Here is a 17,372-nt window from a genome sequence, read left to right on the forward strand (position 1 = left end):
CATGTGTATAGAAATATTTTCTAGCTCTAGTTCTGCTTTGACAACTAATTTTTGTTGCAAGTTCATGATAGAGTAAAATGGGAAAATATTCTCTTTATACATTTTGTATATGGATCGAATTTGAAAATTTTATACCCAAATTAATTTTAGGCCAATTTAATCAAACTTGAATCTGGCAATGAGTTGGATTGACCAACTGGTCCAATTTTGTTTACATGGTTTAAACTACAATTATACCTAGTCTAATGTTGGTCTTGTTTATTTGGGTTTGATCTTTGGTTTTGGGGCTAAAACTAACAAAAACATCAGTAAAAGGAAAAGGTAAATTGAATTTGAAAACCAGAACAAACAAAGGTTTATCTTAAATTTTCATAATGAAAATGGAGTTTAAAAAGTTAATTTTTTTAAAAAGAACAAACTTAAGGGTGGAATCATGCTGCTATGCGTTGAGTTAGGCAAGCTAGTAAATTTACACCTTACTAAATTTGCTAAACCCAGTTGAGTATCAAAATAGCCTATACACAAACTCTGACAATAGTACTCAAAATGTAATCTTTTAAATACTAAATGAGTATATTATCCTGCCAAACATTTCTTCAATCTTGATCAAACCCATAAGAATGTACCAGTCTTAAACATTTTCTAGTGTCAGTCTACTGCTATATAGTGGTCCAACACTATGATCGTAGACTAAAAAGAAAAAGAATGTCCAATCCATTTGCACACGCAATGTGAAAGTGCCTGTGATCTATCATCCTTCCCATCTGTACTTAAGGAATCTTCTTTCAAAATTCTATAATCTTGTAGGAAACTTCTTACAAGGAAATAGAAGTTAAATCATTTTACTGGTTCTTGTACTTTTTAAGAAATTATGCAGTGTTTGTTTACTGTCCAAGATTATATACATTTTAGCAAGACAAAACATAGAAGGACCCTCCAACATAAATCAAAGTACCTTAACAGGTTCCTAAAGGACATTTCAGTTGGGGAAGATGCAGGAATGGTGGTGGGGTTCTAGCAAATCCGTGTACGAATACGAGGAAGTCTTAACCATGTAAGCAATCAACAGGTGTTAGTGCTATGTCTACACGGAAAATAAGGAATCATTACACACACAAATACATACTAATTGATTAAAGTTTGTAGTTTAGTGGATTAGAGTTCTGATACAAGATGTTTATTAAACACCACCAAGATGATAATTTCTCACCAACCATTCAGCAACCAATTAACAGCTGGTATTACAATGGAAAAAAAGGCTAGATATCAATAAACTACTTGGTGCTGATCAAACATCAACGTCATAATATTGAGCTTCGCCACGCACAGTAAATTTTAGCACAATGGGGTCCCTCTTTATCAACTCCAACACACATAAATCTCCTTCTGATAGATCGTTGTCCCTCACAAATTTAGCCCATCCCTTAGATATTATCATTGCTCTGCTACGGCTATGACATGAGCAAGAAACTTCCCACTGCTCTCCATTACTATTTTGGAGCATCGTACCAACACCTGGCTTCAGATACTTGCCAGCAAATTCACTTGACACATACTGCACAAGGAAGACCAACTTTAATTTGATCCGTGCAAAACATTATGCATGAATAATTATAATTCAGTACTTTATTTTAACTCTATATTGAAGCTAAATTATTCTCACCAATCGAGAAGACTTGATGGTACAAGTAACAAAAGGGTTTTTTGCAATTAATCTATCACTAGCAGTAGCAACATCCTTTGTTATCTCCCAAGAAGAGTGGTTTTCACTGCATCCACTTTTGAGTTGTTTCCCATGAGAATAATAACATTTTTTCTTCCTTCCTTTAGTCTGACTCGGACGTATTAAATTCACATAATCTTCATCAGTAGTTTCTACCCCATTCCCCACCACAAGCTCTTGGTGCTGCTGCTGATCCTCAAACTTGGATCTCTTCCAATTCTCCGAGTTTGGTTCATTAGTGCCCCGTGTTTGGGGAGGATAACAAATCTCAGCAGCAGTAATATCAAATATAAGAACACAAAATTTTGAGTTCCCTACATATCTGAAAATTAGATGGGAACCATACCCCAGAGAATAGTAGTTTACAAACTCTCGCCATTTGCTGCTGAAGAAAACATCTTTTCCACATTTCTTCAGCCTCATTTTCCAAACACGACCATCAGGAACAGTAATTGTAGCAACAGTTGATAGTTCATCTCCAAATCTCTTTATAAACTCCTCGGGAATTCTCTGCATTGATCACTTCTTAAATTAGTTACTCACACTAAGTAGATAGTTAAACTGCAACACTTTCTTCTCTAGTGAAGAAAAGAAGAGCAAAGAAGAACATGCTCCCCAGCTCACGTGCAATGCCAGTTATAACTGTTTAGCTTAATCATCAGCATCAAATGTCCAACATGCAAAGAAGTTTCAGAGTATCTCAACAGTGAGAAAAAGAAACAAAAAAGAGATAAGTAAAAAAAAACATTTTTATAAGTACAAACAATTAAGCTAATCTTCCTCCAAGTTCCCAGTTGTGCGCTTACAGAACAAAGACAAATTTCCAAACTTTGATCTAAAAAAAGAAGGAAGCATGCAAAATGATGCATGATGGAGGTGAAAGAACGAAAAGAAAAGGCAAACAGAAAATGCTTAGATTTGTTTGTTACCATTTGGGTAGCATGAATGGCAGAGGGAAGTATGATCTTCAGAAAATGCTTAGATTCCCTCTCCGCCGGCGCCGACCCTCCGCCGTAGTTTCTCTGCCGACCCTCCATTGGAATAGGGGATTCTACCCACACCCACCACTTCTTTGGTTGACAACATATCGTAATATAATATATCCAATCACACTTAAAAAAGTAAATTAATTTTAACCCGATTTGATTTGTAGTCTTAGATAATTAAATATAAAATCATTTTAAATTAATAAAACTAATACATCTTTTTTTTCAAAATTTATTTTTCTCTTTTTTACATTGATTACAAATATCTTTCATTGGAGATAATTTTACTGGAATAATTAGGACCACTAAGAGTAATAAATATTATAAATTATTTTATTTATTTTACTTCATTGTATGAGATTTATAATCTGAATATGATCTTTTGGCTATATTAAATAATTTCATTTTCTTTTAAATAAAAAATATTTAATACTTAACGTCTAAAGAAGTATTCTTTTATGATACAGTGATATAGAAAGGAAAAAATATGTTAAAAATTAAAACAATCAAGAGATTATCATAAAAAGTAATATATTTTGTAATACATATTTATCTGACGTATGATGGAAAATAGAAATATTATCTAAACTTAATATATTTTCAATCCTGTAAATATGATTCAGTTTAGCTTTAATACTAAAACAAAATATATTAATAAAGATATTAGAGATTATAAAATAATTTAAATTAATATATTTTAGGTGTAAAATTCAATTAAATCATATTTATGTCATTTATTATAAATAAAATAAGTATGTAACTTATCTATAATTTGTTAATTTTTTAAAAATATTATCAAATAATGATTTTTATGGATTATATTATTTTTAGTCTTCCATTCAATGACTTGACACAACTTAAAAGTTATTTATTAAAAAAACAATACTTCAAATTGAAATAAGAGAAATGTTATATCACGAACATGCTTTTATTCTGTCTGTCTTTTTAAGCTAAAAGAAAGGTTTTGTTTCTTATGATGTTAATCTTCCTTATCAACTACTTCATAAATTCAATGTTTTTTAATAAATCGTGTTTGGCATCACTACTACCTAATAAATTCAATTACTATTATAAGATTTTTGATAAAAACAGGTAACTAATTTTCAAATAAACTAAACGAAAGAAAATCATTATAATGTAACCATATTTCTACTGCTAAACTTTTTACAAAAATAATTAACTAAAAACAAATTTATGTTATGTTATATTTTTAAACAAAATAGAAATTACTTTTCATCAAGGCATGCATTGAGCAAAGAAAGGAGGAAAAAAGGGTTAAAAGAGGGGTGAGGTGTGACAAAAGGGGGAAAAAAAGAAAGTAGAGAAAAAATCCTCCTTTTGAGGACCAAGGGAGTTTATAATATCCTTACAATAACACGTACACCATGTGCACGCTAAAAATAAACACTATTAGCCTTACAAAATACTATATAACCAACTACTTGTCCACCGAACAGGACAAGATTTTTCACTCTTTCCAACATACTGTCCCATGTTATGTACCAATAACTTTACAGTTACATCCCAAACACAAACATTTCCCAACACTGAAATATTTTCAATTCAAGGAGACACGAACCATAATGAGTCTTAACTCCACCCATATGGTTAACAATGCCAATCTGTTTTCAGTAGATAATCATGTCAACCAGGTCTGTAACTTTGCATTCCCTTTATTGTGCAGGCTCCGTCAGGCAAACAACTGGATCATTTTACTGCAAAATCCAGATGTCACAAGATCAAAAGCCAAACAAATTTCAGAAAGTAAGAATGATATTAATCACATATAAAACAAATTGATCCCTCGATTACGAGACCCCGTAAGGTTACTAGTAGCCTTGAGACTTTGAAGGTTACGGGTTATATTTCTACAATCGATCTCTCAGGTTGCATGGGTGGGGTTTCTAAACCCTGAGTCATCCCTCTTAAGAATCAACGTTCAACTATTCAATTAGAGTCATTTTAATAAAAGTATTACATAATGCACATACCTTTCAAGTCTCTTAGACTCAGGTTGACCTTAATTAGTTGTGCATGATGAATGATGTCCTTAACAGAGACCGTAGCTCAACGTTGCAGGAATGATGTCCCGACTGAGTAGACATAATCTGTTTATAACATTACTAAAGTTAATTGTAATATTGAATGCAAGCAATACTCTTAAACAACTAGATGAATGTCCAAACAAATTAAAGGTAAAGCAGCATATTTTTGTACGCGGGCACATTTGTTAAACAAAATAAATACACAGTTAAATTTACAGTAACAAAATCCTTTGTCAAATCTTTCAGTATGGACGTAATGATCAACAATACCAGATGTCAAATATTGATAGTTAGAGGCATCGGATCAACTTATCAGAGTAAATGGTAAAGAAACTTAGTAAAGCAATCACCTTACCTTAATAGATTTTATCCAACAAAATAGTATATCAAATAATCCTATCATTGGAAACAGAAAAATTCTTACATAAACTCGGTGCAGTTATGTGGGACCCACTAGTTTTTATTTTCTTCAAATGAGAGAGAAAATAAGCATGGAAAGTGACATTCAGTTACAAAACAATCAATTCTAAGGTACAGATAGCATATTTTCAATTACAAAGAAGATTATGAGATGACAATTCTAATTCTCACATGCTGCAACAACCTATTTTGCATGACATTACATATTCTTTATCACTGTATTACAGAAGTCCAAACCATGGGTTGACGACAAATGATATAGTTAGAGAATCTAATATTTTTATTTATTGACATTGCCATCTATAAAGCAAGTTTGAATCTATCATCTCCTACCCTAATCAGTAAATGAGGAGAACCAAGGTTCAAGGGCTCCTCTAATTTCTCCTGGAGTCTCCTCTTATAGCTCTTACCATTCACAGGCTCAGCCTATTTTTTTAAATGGCTAACCACGGTAAGTTTCAAATCTCACTTCAGAATGACAAAACCTACATTTTCAAAGCTCATCACCCTATGTGAAGAAGCGAAAACTTCTACACTTTGTTGTCATAATAAACAAAGATTTAAGCAATAAGCTCCTAAAATAACTACTTGAGACATTGTTTTGCATTTGCTTTTAAAAACACGTTCATATATACACAGAATATAATGATTCAAAAGCTTTTAATCACATGTCAAATCATATTTCAAGGTTTTCCCAATGTTCTAGTTTTCAACACCAAATGCTACTTTGGATTTTGCAAATACCTGATTGAATACATTTCATATGATATCATGAGGTCAGAGGATTGGGTACAGATCAAGGTTTTGTGAATATACAATCATTCACTTAGACTTCAACTGGTTAGATAATTATTTCTATTTTGATGTGATATTCCTATAATCATAATCTTCGTCAATCAATTAAGTATACACTTATGAAGCCATCATCAAATAGTAATTCAGTTTCATGATTGAAAATCGGTAAACATGTTGAATTTGATAATTTAATCACATAAAGAAATAGTAGACTCCCTTGGGACAAATATATGCAAAATACTTGGGAATGAAATAAAACATGAAAAAATCAACGTGAAATGAAATTATACTGAAGAGGAAGATGGGCAGATGATTTAGTCACTAATACTGATAAAGAAAAATTGTTGAGTATGGTGTAAATTCCACACCATGGCCTTTCCATCATTTTCAAAGTGATAAATAATAATATCAGAATGAGGTGCTAATCCCCCCAGTACAATAACCACTGAATCTCAGGTACAAGAGGCAACATACAACAAATGGAAATCAGGCTTACCACATATTTTAAGACCCTGAAGAAGATTTCTGAACCCAGACTTGCTTCTGCAGACATAATAAGTACCTTACACACGATGAATCAACAAAATAGACAATCCAAAATAGATCAACATATGACATGTATACCTCATGAGCACTGTGCCCAACACTTTTCTTGGAAGGTTTCCCTTCACTTATACTGACTGCACCATCATCCTTCACTACATAGGAAGCTCCACGGCGTGCAAAATTTCTTTGGGAACCTAGAGAGTTCGAAAGTATGGTTGAAACATTTCAACTAAAATAACAAATAAACTCTATTATCAGTCTTTAATTTATAAACAACAATTAGTAAAGAGACTCCAACCATTCTCAATAGAAGGATTGCCTCTTCCACCTGCAGAAGCAGAGAATTCACTGCCCCTGTTCCCAGAAGTAACATTTTCTTTTAGTTCTCCTGTTTGGGCAAGAAAATCACCACCAGACTCAGCTTTATTTTTGTGGCAATGATTCATAATATTTATACTAAATATTGAAAGAAATATATCATTTATTTTGTTTGTAAACATCTCATAATAGCCTAGTCAATAGTCATACCTTCAGCAGATTCAGGATTTGACAGAGTAGGTTGTGCCATTGAGGATGACGAGTAGTCACTACCAGCATGTGAAACATCAGAACGACGAAGGGGTGTCCAAACACCACGATCAGGTCTATCCTTGTTTCTAGTACGCTTTTCTGTTTTCTCACTGCTACCTAAACCATGAGGATCCCTTTTTACGAATTTTTCATCCAAAGCCCTTTTAGAATCCCCGTCAGAATTAACTTGTGTAATATCATGATTTGGATGTTGATCATTTAACCCAGACCTTGAGCCAAAAGAACGAGGTGGTCTCTTCCCATTCTCTGAGCTTAAAATTTGAATTTTATGTTGTGTCCCAGTAATAGACTGACTTTGACGAGATTCATTATTTAGAAGTATGCTCCTGATCAATCTTCCACTATTTTCACGTCTCTGGTTCTGTTTCGCAGGAGTTGAAATGGGAGAATTTCCAGATTGTACGATTTGCTGTTTTACTGTACCCTCAGTGGCCTGAAAATTCCGTAAAAAATGTTCATAATAACAAATTTACAATGATGAGCTTATTATCATTTGAATGCAGGTTTCACAGTGCATTTGAGTGATTAAACAGCTTCAAAATAATTTCAGGAATAAGTCACACTCAATTACTTCCTACCAGAAAATAGTTTTCTGGTGTCTACTTGAACACACCAACTAAACCCTTGTATCGCAGGCATGAAAAATATACTTTTATTTAGTCTTGTTTATTACGAAGAACATCATTTTTAAAGCAAATAAGAGATATCATCATATTAACATGATTAAAAAATGCAGAAAAATGGGAATACCATATATTGTTGAAAAGAAATGAAACCTTTATAGGTAAAACAAAACCTACACTGGGAATTTCCCGCTGTTTCCCTTTCAGAAGAAGGATTTTTTTCTTTCCTGAGTCAGAAGACAGTGGAATTCCAGAAATGGGACCTTCAATGCCATGCACTGCAAATTCATCAGTCACAAATAAGAAAATTAAAACACTTACCAGCAAAAATATATGAAATTCAATTAGAAACTTAAGCACTATTGCTAAATCTTAAAGAAAATGCAAATTAAAGACAGATGATTGAATCCCCTGCTAATCTTAGTTCTAAGAACAGCACGCATGTTCCAACCACCACTTTCATTTGTCAGGTCCACTATCATTTAGAGAAAGTATGATGGCAGGGGACCCAGATCGTTCCATAAAATAGATATAACATTCAAAAAAGAAAGAGTAAACTACTGAACCATGTAAACAAATGGAAACTAGTTTCAGAACTCAATCTACACACCACACAACAATCCAGAGCAAAGATGCTAGACTTGGAGTTCTTAGAATTTGAAGCAAACCATTGGTATAGTCCATTTAATATGATACATGATTATATTAATGCTAATGAAGAACAAGAATGAAACTCAAGAGATGCCACAAAACTCAGACTGCGTTTGAAGTGAGGTCAGATACATTGAACAGAAACACAATGTAAGTAAAGTTTCGTTGATTGTGTCTTTGGAAATCGGGATTAGAGTAAAACAAACACACTTATTAAATAAGACATCATGTCAATCATACAGCATTTTATAAGTACAATCTAGGAACTAAACCACAAGCAGCAAACAAAAATAATTGAGTTGCAAGATACTACAGAGACAAAAAAACTGAGGTCATGCCAGGCTGTATGTCAGGCATCTTAACTCAAATATGAATGCAACTAAATACAACATACACATTGATTTGTAACAACAAGGCATTCTGTTCACGAAGTGAAAGTTGATAATACAACATTAGATGTGGAGATGTAGAATAACTAAAAATCGAAAGTCAGAAAAGATGAGTTACATGCTTCAATTTCAGAAATTCCTTTCATACTTGATTCAGCTGATAGATCCTCTCGCCGGGGAACCACAATAAAGGCTGATTTATCTTTTGACTCTTTGCGAGCAGCACTCTTGGCATTGTCCTTCTGAACATACTGACATAATCAAAGCCAATTATCAGTAAGTAACAAAGTTCACTGTTCTTTTTGCAAGCATAAATAGCACATCTATATATCAATCAAGCAAAGTAAAAGTCAGACTACTAAGGGAAAAAAGAACAAAATTCTTCAAAATTATTAGCATTAGAACAACAAAATAAGAAGTCCAAATGCAAAGAAAAAAGAAAGTTGAGAAGAAAATAAGTTTATATGTTGAAGGATTGTGTAGCTTCACAAGTAGATGTATGCAAAAAGATAAGCTTGATAGTATTTTCAAATGCTACAGAGAGTAAAACTAAACACCTTGGTCATGTATCAAGATCAAGAAATATTCAACAGTTGCTCTTAAATGTTATCTTCACATGTTAGAACATAACGATAAACACCCAGCATTTGGGAAACCCTCTCATAAAAGCTAGTTGTTAAGGGGCGAGAACCAAGACATACTCTTATTATAACAGTGAGATTAAAAGAAAATGATTGGGGAGAATGAGTTAGTCTAGGAGTAACTTAGTCCCTTCTTATGTGTGATTGTGTTTGTTTGCATCCATTGCTTAATAGTATTTTGCATTCATTTTTACTTATTATTATTATATATATATATATTTCTTTTTTTTCTTCTTATTTGTAAAATATTTATACTTTTTTTATTATTACGTATTAAATATTGTTTTATTTTTATTACTATAATTATTTAGTTTATTTATTTGTTTTCCTGTCATTTTTAATTTATTATATCATATATTATGCTTTATGTAGCTAATTATTATCATTTATTTTATCATTTTATATGTTATGCTTTAAATATTTTTTTCTATTTTTCTATTGATATTCTTTAGTACATTATTATATCATAACATAAATAACAAATCAAACTAAAGTTAAGAACCCACCCAAGAAAAAATTTGGCACAAAAATGTTGCGACTCAAATTGGAGACAACTTGAGGCCCAACAAATACAAAAATAGAGCTGAAACCTAACCAAGACAATCGTGAAACAAATCCAGGTTTTGAAACTGTTAGAATAAATAGTCTTAAATAGAACTTATCATAAAGGTGTTTTGTGCTGTGTTGTACCTATTCCTAGATATATCTTTTTGTATTTTCTTCTCTTCCCTCTCATTCATTGTATCTGTCATATCCAAAGTTATTATAAATATGAGATCCTAAGAGAGGGAAATTCACTCTCAAATTCATTTTAATTCTTTTGTACTTTTCTCAAGTGAAACAATACCACCCCTATCAGTGAAAAAAAAAGACCCCTAACAACTAACAGAGCATCCAAATGGAAGAGTGGGGAAGCCGGCAGCGGCATGAGGGAGGTCACAAAGGCTTTCCAGTGGATGGGATTTCACACAGGCATAAAATCCCGGAAGCGTGACTGAGGTAGCCCTGCTCTGTTACTTTTGACAGATTCTGATGTGCATCATCATGATGATAGCAGCTGCTCTAGCCACTATTGACAACTATGAATATTTTTTTTTACAGTTTTATACTAGTGATAAAAAGATTGAGCGGGTACTATCAAGCAAATAGATAACAACCAGTATGCCCATACACATATTCAACCATTTCTATGCACTTGACAGTTCACAAACAGATTGGTTTATGAGATGAAGTCAAAGCTTCAAAATGACTTAAGTGATTATGGATCCAGAACAGCAATAACAGTACATGTGCATTCAATTACAAAGGTTTACCTTTTTCTTTTCAGATCCTCGTTTAGTATTGCCTGAGCCAGGCTTGCCAGGCAAAGCCGCTCTGGATCTTCTGCTAACTTTTGCCACTGCTGAGGAAGCCTATCATTGATTGTTATAAATACAAGTGAAGTAATGTCAACAACATATACACAAGTGGGGAAAACGCCTAAGCCTATATTCATTTGTGATATAATAAATTACAAAGATATAATAACAGAATAATTTCTTTCACCCAGCCCAGCAGGAGAGTAAGTTATAAGCTATAATTATGTATGTTTACATGCATAATTTAAACGAAGGGTGCACGTGATAAACTGCAAATATTTTGAGGTAGGTAGTGCATTTGCCATAATTTTATGCAGTAAAAAGTTTATCACACATACTGAAGGCCCAAAAATTTATTGAGAAAGCTAAATAAAGTGCCCAAAATTTGAAAAATGTATATGATTAATCTTGAGAAATCCAGAACAACCAATTGGAAAGAACAAAACACAGAGCCTGTCAACAATATGAAACGGCTGTAACTACAAGCTTCACTTTTGAAGCCCTCATCCCCTTCCCAATACCAATTTATGATCCAAGTATGTTATGAGAGGAAAATATCTAGCATAAATCATGACACGGAATTTATCCTAGCTTCAGAAGAGTTAGTGGCACAAAGTTTCACGAATGAGAACATGTTTGAGCAATATTATTCAGATAAATTAATATCACTTTTACATAATATTGATTACCTATATTATACAGCATGTGGTAATTTTCACTTAAAACTCTCTTCTAGCAAAGCCTTTAATAAGCAATAAACAAACATCTAAACTCGCTCCTAAATCCCGTTCATAATATGTAACAGTCCTATTTGTTGTCCTTAATGTGCGCTGCTGTCTTTGAAATGTTAAAAATGGGCTATATATATCTTAACCTTTGACATATGATTGTTCTAAATTTTGAATTTCTCAGCAAACAAGCACATGCATGCCAAAATGAATTATTCACTATACATCTAAAGGGCCAATGCCAGACTGAAACAAACAAAAAAAAAACAAAAGATACAAGTAAAGCGTTCTTTTAATCAATAAAGTAATAAGCTATGAATTAAATGGACCCTCGATATCTAAACATGACGCAAAAGAAACAGCCAAAAAGCTCTGCAGACCCAGAATATTACCTGCATACCAGTGTCAACAGCTCGTTTCTGTCGAACATATTCCATCAAGGGTGTGACAATAGGTGTTTCCTTGTTAGCCCCTGGAAAGGAAGATATAGAATGAGACCAATGGTACTGAAATTTGTCATCAGAATCACAGATAAATCCCCACCGACACGTTTAGCCTAGAACCTAGTGCTAAGATCCTCCAAAACACATTTATAATAGAAAAAACGGAGAAAAAACACAGCAATGGCAGATGAACACATAATGGCAGAGACAGAAGAATCATTATGCTGTTTCTAATGTTTATGTACCAACACACTTAAATAAAAGTAAAAAAAAGTGTAGTTGGTGAAGTAATAATAACTAACCAGCTTGTTCAGCTTCTTTTCTTTCCAATTGTATCTCTGCACTGGGAAGATGTTCATGTGGCTTTGCAATGAGTTTGAGGAACTCCAGATAGTCAGGATCTGTCCTTGTGAAATATAAAAAAAAAATGATAATCATAAATAAAAAAAGAGCACAATATGTAGCATTTAACACAATCAGAGAACAAAAATCAGAACTATAAGAACCTTTGTATATGGTCCCTTCACGTCCATCCTTCTTGGTAGTAGGCTTCGGAACACGCTGGGAAGGGGCGTACTCAACAATAGCTTTATGTTGAGCACCTGATTGAAGATTCACCATTGAGCAGTTACAAAGTGAGTTAAAGACGTGAAGTGCAAGAGAGAAAAAAAAACAGAAAAAAAAAAAATTACCTCTCTCGTTAACAAAAACATGTCCATGGAAGAAGTGAGCAAAGTCGAACACATCATGAGGAGAATTGAAGTCTATATAGGCTCGGGAATGCCTCTGACGCTTGAGGCTGCAAAAACGGTTAGGGTTTTGTTAGGAAAAAAACAAAGGAAGAAAAAGCGATTGAAAGGAAGAAAAAGCGATTGAAAGGAAGATGAACCTGGTGTTGCCGGGTCTGAAAGAGAACCAATTGTAGCGTGAATCGAAGTGTGAGTCGATGTGTTGGAAGAGATCGGATTGAGTGAGAGAAGGAGGCAAATGCCTAATCACCACTTTCGTCTTCTCCCTTTCGGAACGAACCTTCATCTTCCTTTCTTCCATCATCACTCCCTTTTTCTTTCACATCATTCTCTTCCTTCCTTTCTTAATTTCTTAACCAATTCCCTCTTTCAATCTCTCTCTCTCTCTCTCTCTCCTAACCTAATTCCTAACGATTAAGCTTCCTCTTTTACGATCATTTTTTACTTTCTACTAATCAAAATATTAATATATATTATTTAAAATCACTTTTTTGCAATTTTTTAAAGATTAATTAATATTTTTTTTCTTCTTCTCGGTATGAATTTTGGAGAATTAAAAAAGTAATAAAAATAAAAGAATGTTAATTGATATTAGAATTGTCCTAAAATGAATATTTTTTTTCTTTACCAATTAATATAGATATTTTTCAATCTACTCAAAAAGTTATACTTTCGATTTTAATATAGAAGTACCTAATATTTTAAATAAAAAAAAATGATGATTCTTAATATTGAGATAACTATTCACGAATTAAAGAATTACCCTAATTCAAAACTAATGAGTATTTATTTTTTTATTAATTAGTATTCTTGAATTTTGACAATCCTTTAGTACACTTATAAATGACAAAATAACAAATCTATTGGAACTTCATTGTGTATTGCATAAATATAATTAAGATCAACCTACAATTAATATTCAAACCCTTCTACATTTATTTTGTAAAACTAAATATTAATGGAGTTTGGTTAAGATTAGAAACAATAAGAATATATGGAATTATGATAAATAGGATTAGGTCTTTGATTTTTATAAATTTTATGGACTAAAAAATATCTTGCTCACAAAAGTGGAAGCTATGAAGTGAGTCTTGGTCATGTTTGGTCCTTAGGGTATCTGTGAGTCCAATGTAATGTGAGTGAAATTGCTCTCAAACTCATAGTTATGCATTTTAGGTTTAAGATGACTTGGTTCACCTCCATTTTCACAAAGAAATCATTTAAAATGTTCATAGTATACCAGCTTGTACATGTGCAGTCAATTACAAGCTTATTCACATATATGCAATACTATCATTAATTGTCTTGCTAGTATAGGAGATAGTGTTGTTGGTTGTATTATATATATATATATATATATATATATATATATATATATATATATTTATTGTACTTTGTATATGTGGGGTTAGGAATATTACTATTGATTGGCCCACTCTTACATTTTAGTTTATTTTCCTTTCATATAACATAAGTATAAAGAAACAAATTTAAGAAGCTAAAAATAATAACTCTTTATTATGTTAAAATATATCATCAAGGGTATATTTAGTCTGAGAAAGGTGAAGACTTCCATCAACAACCTTTGAAACTTCAATGCCAAGAAAATAATGCAGTGGACCGAGATCCTTAAGAGCAAATCTGGAACTTAAATGAGAAATAAGAGATTTAATGGCATGCGTAGATGATCTAGTGATGATTATATCATCCACATAAATGAGCACAAATAATGTAGAAGTATTAGTAAACTGAATAAACAGAGAATTATCATTTTTTGTAGAATGAAAACCAAGGTCTTCAAGAGTGAAACTTAACTTAGACCAGGACCGCGGTGCCTGTTTTAAACCATATATAGCTTTATGTAACTTACAAACAAAAGTAGAATTAGAGGATTCAAAACCTGGAGGTTGATTCATGTAGACATCTTCTGTGAGATCTCCATTCAGAAAAGCCTTATTAACATCAATTTGATGTATAGGCCAATTGTTTGAAACAACATGAGATAACAGAACTCTAATGGTAATAGGTTTGACAACAGGGCTAAAAGTTTCATTATAGTCCAAACCTGGAGATTGGGTGAAGCCTTTTGCCACTAACCGTGCTTTATGTCGTTGAAACGTGTCATCTGCACTGAACTTGTTTTTGAAAATCCATTTGTAATCCACAACTTTAGCACCAGAAGGCAGAGAAGTGAGACTTCATGTTCTATTTTGAAGAAGAGCTCGATATTCATCTTCCATAGCTTGTAACCAAGATGAGGATGATAAGGCAACTTTAAGAGAGACCGATTCGTGAGCATAAGAGACAGTAGTTGTATAAGTCTTAGGTTTCAACACTCGAGCTTTGGATCGAGTTATCATAGGATGAGCATTGTTGACTATAGGAGGATTAATGGAAACCTCATTAATAACAGAAGAAGGAAAAACAGTTTCTGAAGATATAGATGGTGTAGTGTGTGAAACAGGTGTTGGAACATGTAAAGTGTTATGAGAAGGAGCAGGTAAGAGCATAAGCATAGAAGGAGTATGAGAAGAAAAATCCATAGAATTAGAAGAGACGTGAAAATTGTACTCAGGAAGAGAGTAAGGAAATAATTTTTCATTAAAAACAACATGGTGAGATACATATAGTTTTCCAATATTAGATAAACAAATATATCCTTTGTTTTGTAAACTATACCCAAGAAAAACACAACATGTAGAGCGAAAATTGAACTTATGCTTATGATATGACGTAGAAGAGGATAGCATGCACAACCAAAAGGTTTTAAGTGAGCATAACAAGGTTTAATACCAAATAAAGTTTCATATGGATTTTTGCTGTTAAGCACAGAGGTAGGTAAAATATTAATAATATAAACAACGACATGAAACGCTTCAGCCCAAAATTTTAAAGGTAAAGAGGTTGCAACAAGAATGGTTAAACCAGTATCAACCACATGCCTATGTTTACGTTCTATGGTACCATTTTGTTCATGAGTGTAAGCACAAGTTAGTCTATGGTGAATACCATGCTCATGCAAGAAAGATTTAAAACATAAAAATTCTTTAGCATTGTTAGTTTGTATAGCCTGAAGACGGTTACCAGTTTGATTTTCAACTAAAGACTTAAACTATTTAAAAATGGAGAAAGCCTGAGATTTACTATGTAAGACATACAACCACGTATACTTAGAAAAATCATCAAGAAAAGAGATATAATAACATGCTCCAGTGGAAAACAGAATGGGTGCATGACCCCAAATATCAATATAGATCAATTGCAAAGGAGAGATATAAATAGTAGTCGAATCTTTAAAAGGCATTTAAGTAGCTTTGCAAACACACACGCATCACAAAACTATTTGCAACCATCAAATGAATATTACATGTTTGTAAAACTGTTTTGACAATATTGTAATTACAATGGCCTAGTCTAGCATGCCAAAGTTGTATATCAGAATTTATAGATTTAACAACAATGTTGTTTGCATTAGCAGAAACAGAAAAAAGAGGCTCAAGAAAAACATAGATGCCATCTTTAACAGTTCCGTGAAGCAGAGTCTGTTTGGTTACCTAATGTTTCACATAGCAATCTTTACGAAAAAATTCAAAGTAGACATTATTATCTTTGACAAACTGAGATACACTAAGTAAATTCTTTGTGATGTGAGGAACATTAAAAAGATTTCGTAAGATAAAATCCGTATTAGTGTGTGATGAAGTATATTACCATTACCAATTCGAACTTTAATTTTCTTATTATGTTGCATCTCAAACATCAGATTTCTCTCCGTACAATTGCTTTATGCATGCTTATGAAAATGATCAGAGTATTTAGTTTATTTTTAGGATGAAAAATTTGGAACCTTGTTGAAATTAATAATCATGTTTATATGAATAAAAGTGATCAAGCCATCAAAAATAATTATTTCAAACTCCATAATCATTTGAAAGCTTAACAATAAGCAACAATTTAGGGATTTTATAAAAGTAATTTACTATAACTTTAGTGATTTTTTTATTATAATTTTATTAACAAAATTTATTGTTGTTCTTAATAAAAAAAAGTCAAAATTAGTTCATATAAGGGAAAAAATCTCATGGGAAATGTATTATTTGAGGCTGCATGAGCAGGGTAAACTTTGCAGTTTTTTATTTCTTTCTACAACTATATAAATCCTCTCGAGATGTTTTTTTTTTAAGGTTCAAAATTGTTATTTTAGTTAAATCATAATAAACTTATTAGTAAGTCATTTTGGAATTTTTGTGTTTTGTTGTTTTTGTTTGATTTTGTGTAATTATAACAACTAAGACCATGACAATTATTTTGTAAAGGTGGGAGATTGATGTAATCAAGGACTTTTTTCTTGAAATTATGCATATACATAACATGTTTCTTTGTAATAGGGTTGAAACATCCCTTGAATATTTCATATTTACTTTATTCTTTTTTTTATTGATGAAAAAAAGTCTCCAAACTACATAATCATGTCAACAACTAGCACAATCTTCCTAGAAGATGAAGATTTTATGTTTTTTTTTAATTTAAACAATATGATGTAGGATAAACCTACAACATATTTATTATACTCTAAACCCTAAACCCTAAAGACGGAGATTTTTACTAGAGTTTTTTCAATAGTGCAACACAACCTAGAGTAATTCAAAACACATTGTTTATCTTAACATGAGAATGTTAAATA

The 17,372-nt window shown here is 32.2% G+C and overlaps 2 protein-coding genes across 5 annotated transcripts; both read right to left on the reverse strand.

Moving 5' to 3' along the window:
- Positions 1–1,122: 1,122 nt before the first annotated feature.
- On the reverse strand, positions 1,123–2,791 carry LOC137834568 (B3 domain-containing transcription factor VRN1). The gene is made up of 3 exons (XM_068642594.2): positions 2,653–2,791; positions 1,664–2,233; positions 1,123–1,555 (listed from the first exon to the last, which is right to left on the reverse strand). Exons 1-3 carry the CDS (start codon positions 2,758–2,760, stop codon positions 1,289–1,291), a joined length of 945 nt encoding a protein of 314 aa, XP_068498695.1. The 5' UTR covers positions 2,761–2,791; the 3' UTR covers positions 1,123–1,288.
- A 1,237-nt stretch (positions 2,792–4,028) lies between these two features.
- On the reverse strand, positions 4,029–13,131 carry UPF3 (Smg-4/UPF3 family protein). Of its 4 annotated transcripts, none has more exons than XM_068642592.2 (14): positions 12,829–13,131; positions 12,632–12,738; positions 12,446–12,541; positions 12,242–12,340; positions 11,889–11,968; positions 10,724–10,822; positions 8,888–9,020; positions 7,907–8,007; positions 7,044–7,539; positions 6,814–6,903; positions 6,594–6,709; positions 6,466–6,512; positions 4,701–4,817; positions 4,029–4,424 (listed from the first exon to the last, which is right to left on the reverse strand). In XM_068642592.2, the coding sequence occupies exons 1-12, from the start codon at positions 12,990–12,992 to the stop codon at positions 6,474–6,476; spliced, it is 1,620 nt and encodes a 539-aa protein (XP_068498693.2). In that variant the 5' UTR covers positions 12,993–13,131; the 3' UTR covers positions 4,029–4,424; positions 4,701–4,817; positions 6,466–6,473. The 4 variants fall into 4 exon arrangements, with proteins under 4 accessions (XP_068498693.2, XP_068498694.2, XP_068498690.2 ...); XM_068642593.2 differs by having other exon boundaries at positions 8,918–9,020; positions 12,829–13,129; XM_068642589.2 differs by having other exon boundaries at positions 6,466–6,709; positions 12,829–13,130.
- Positions 13,132–17,372: the final 4,241 nt, after the last annotated feature.

This window comes from Phaseolus vulgaris, chromosome 5 (genome assembly GCF_051622355.1).
Source record: "Phaseolus vulgaris cultivar YP4 chromosome 5, ASM5162235v1, whole genome shotgun sequence".
Classification (NCBI taxonomy): Eukaryota; Viridiplantae; Streptophyta; class Magnoliopsida; order Fabales; family Fabaceae; genus Phaseolus; species Phaseolus vulgaris.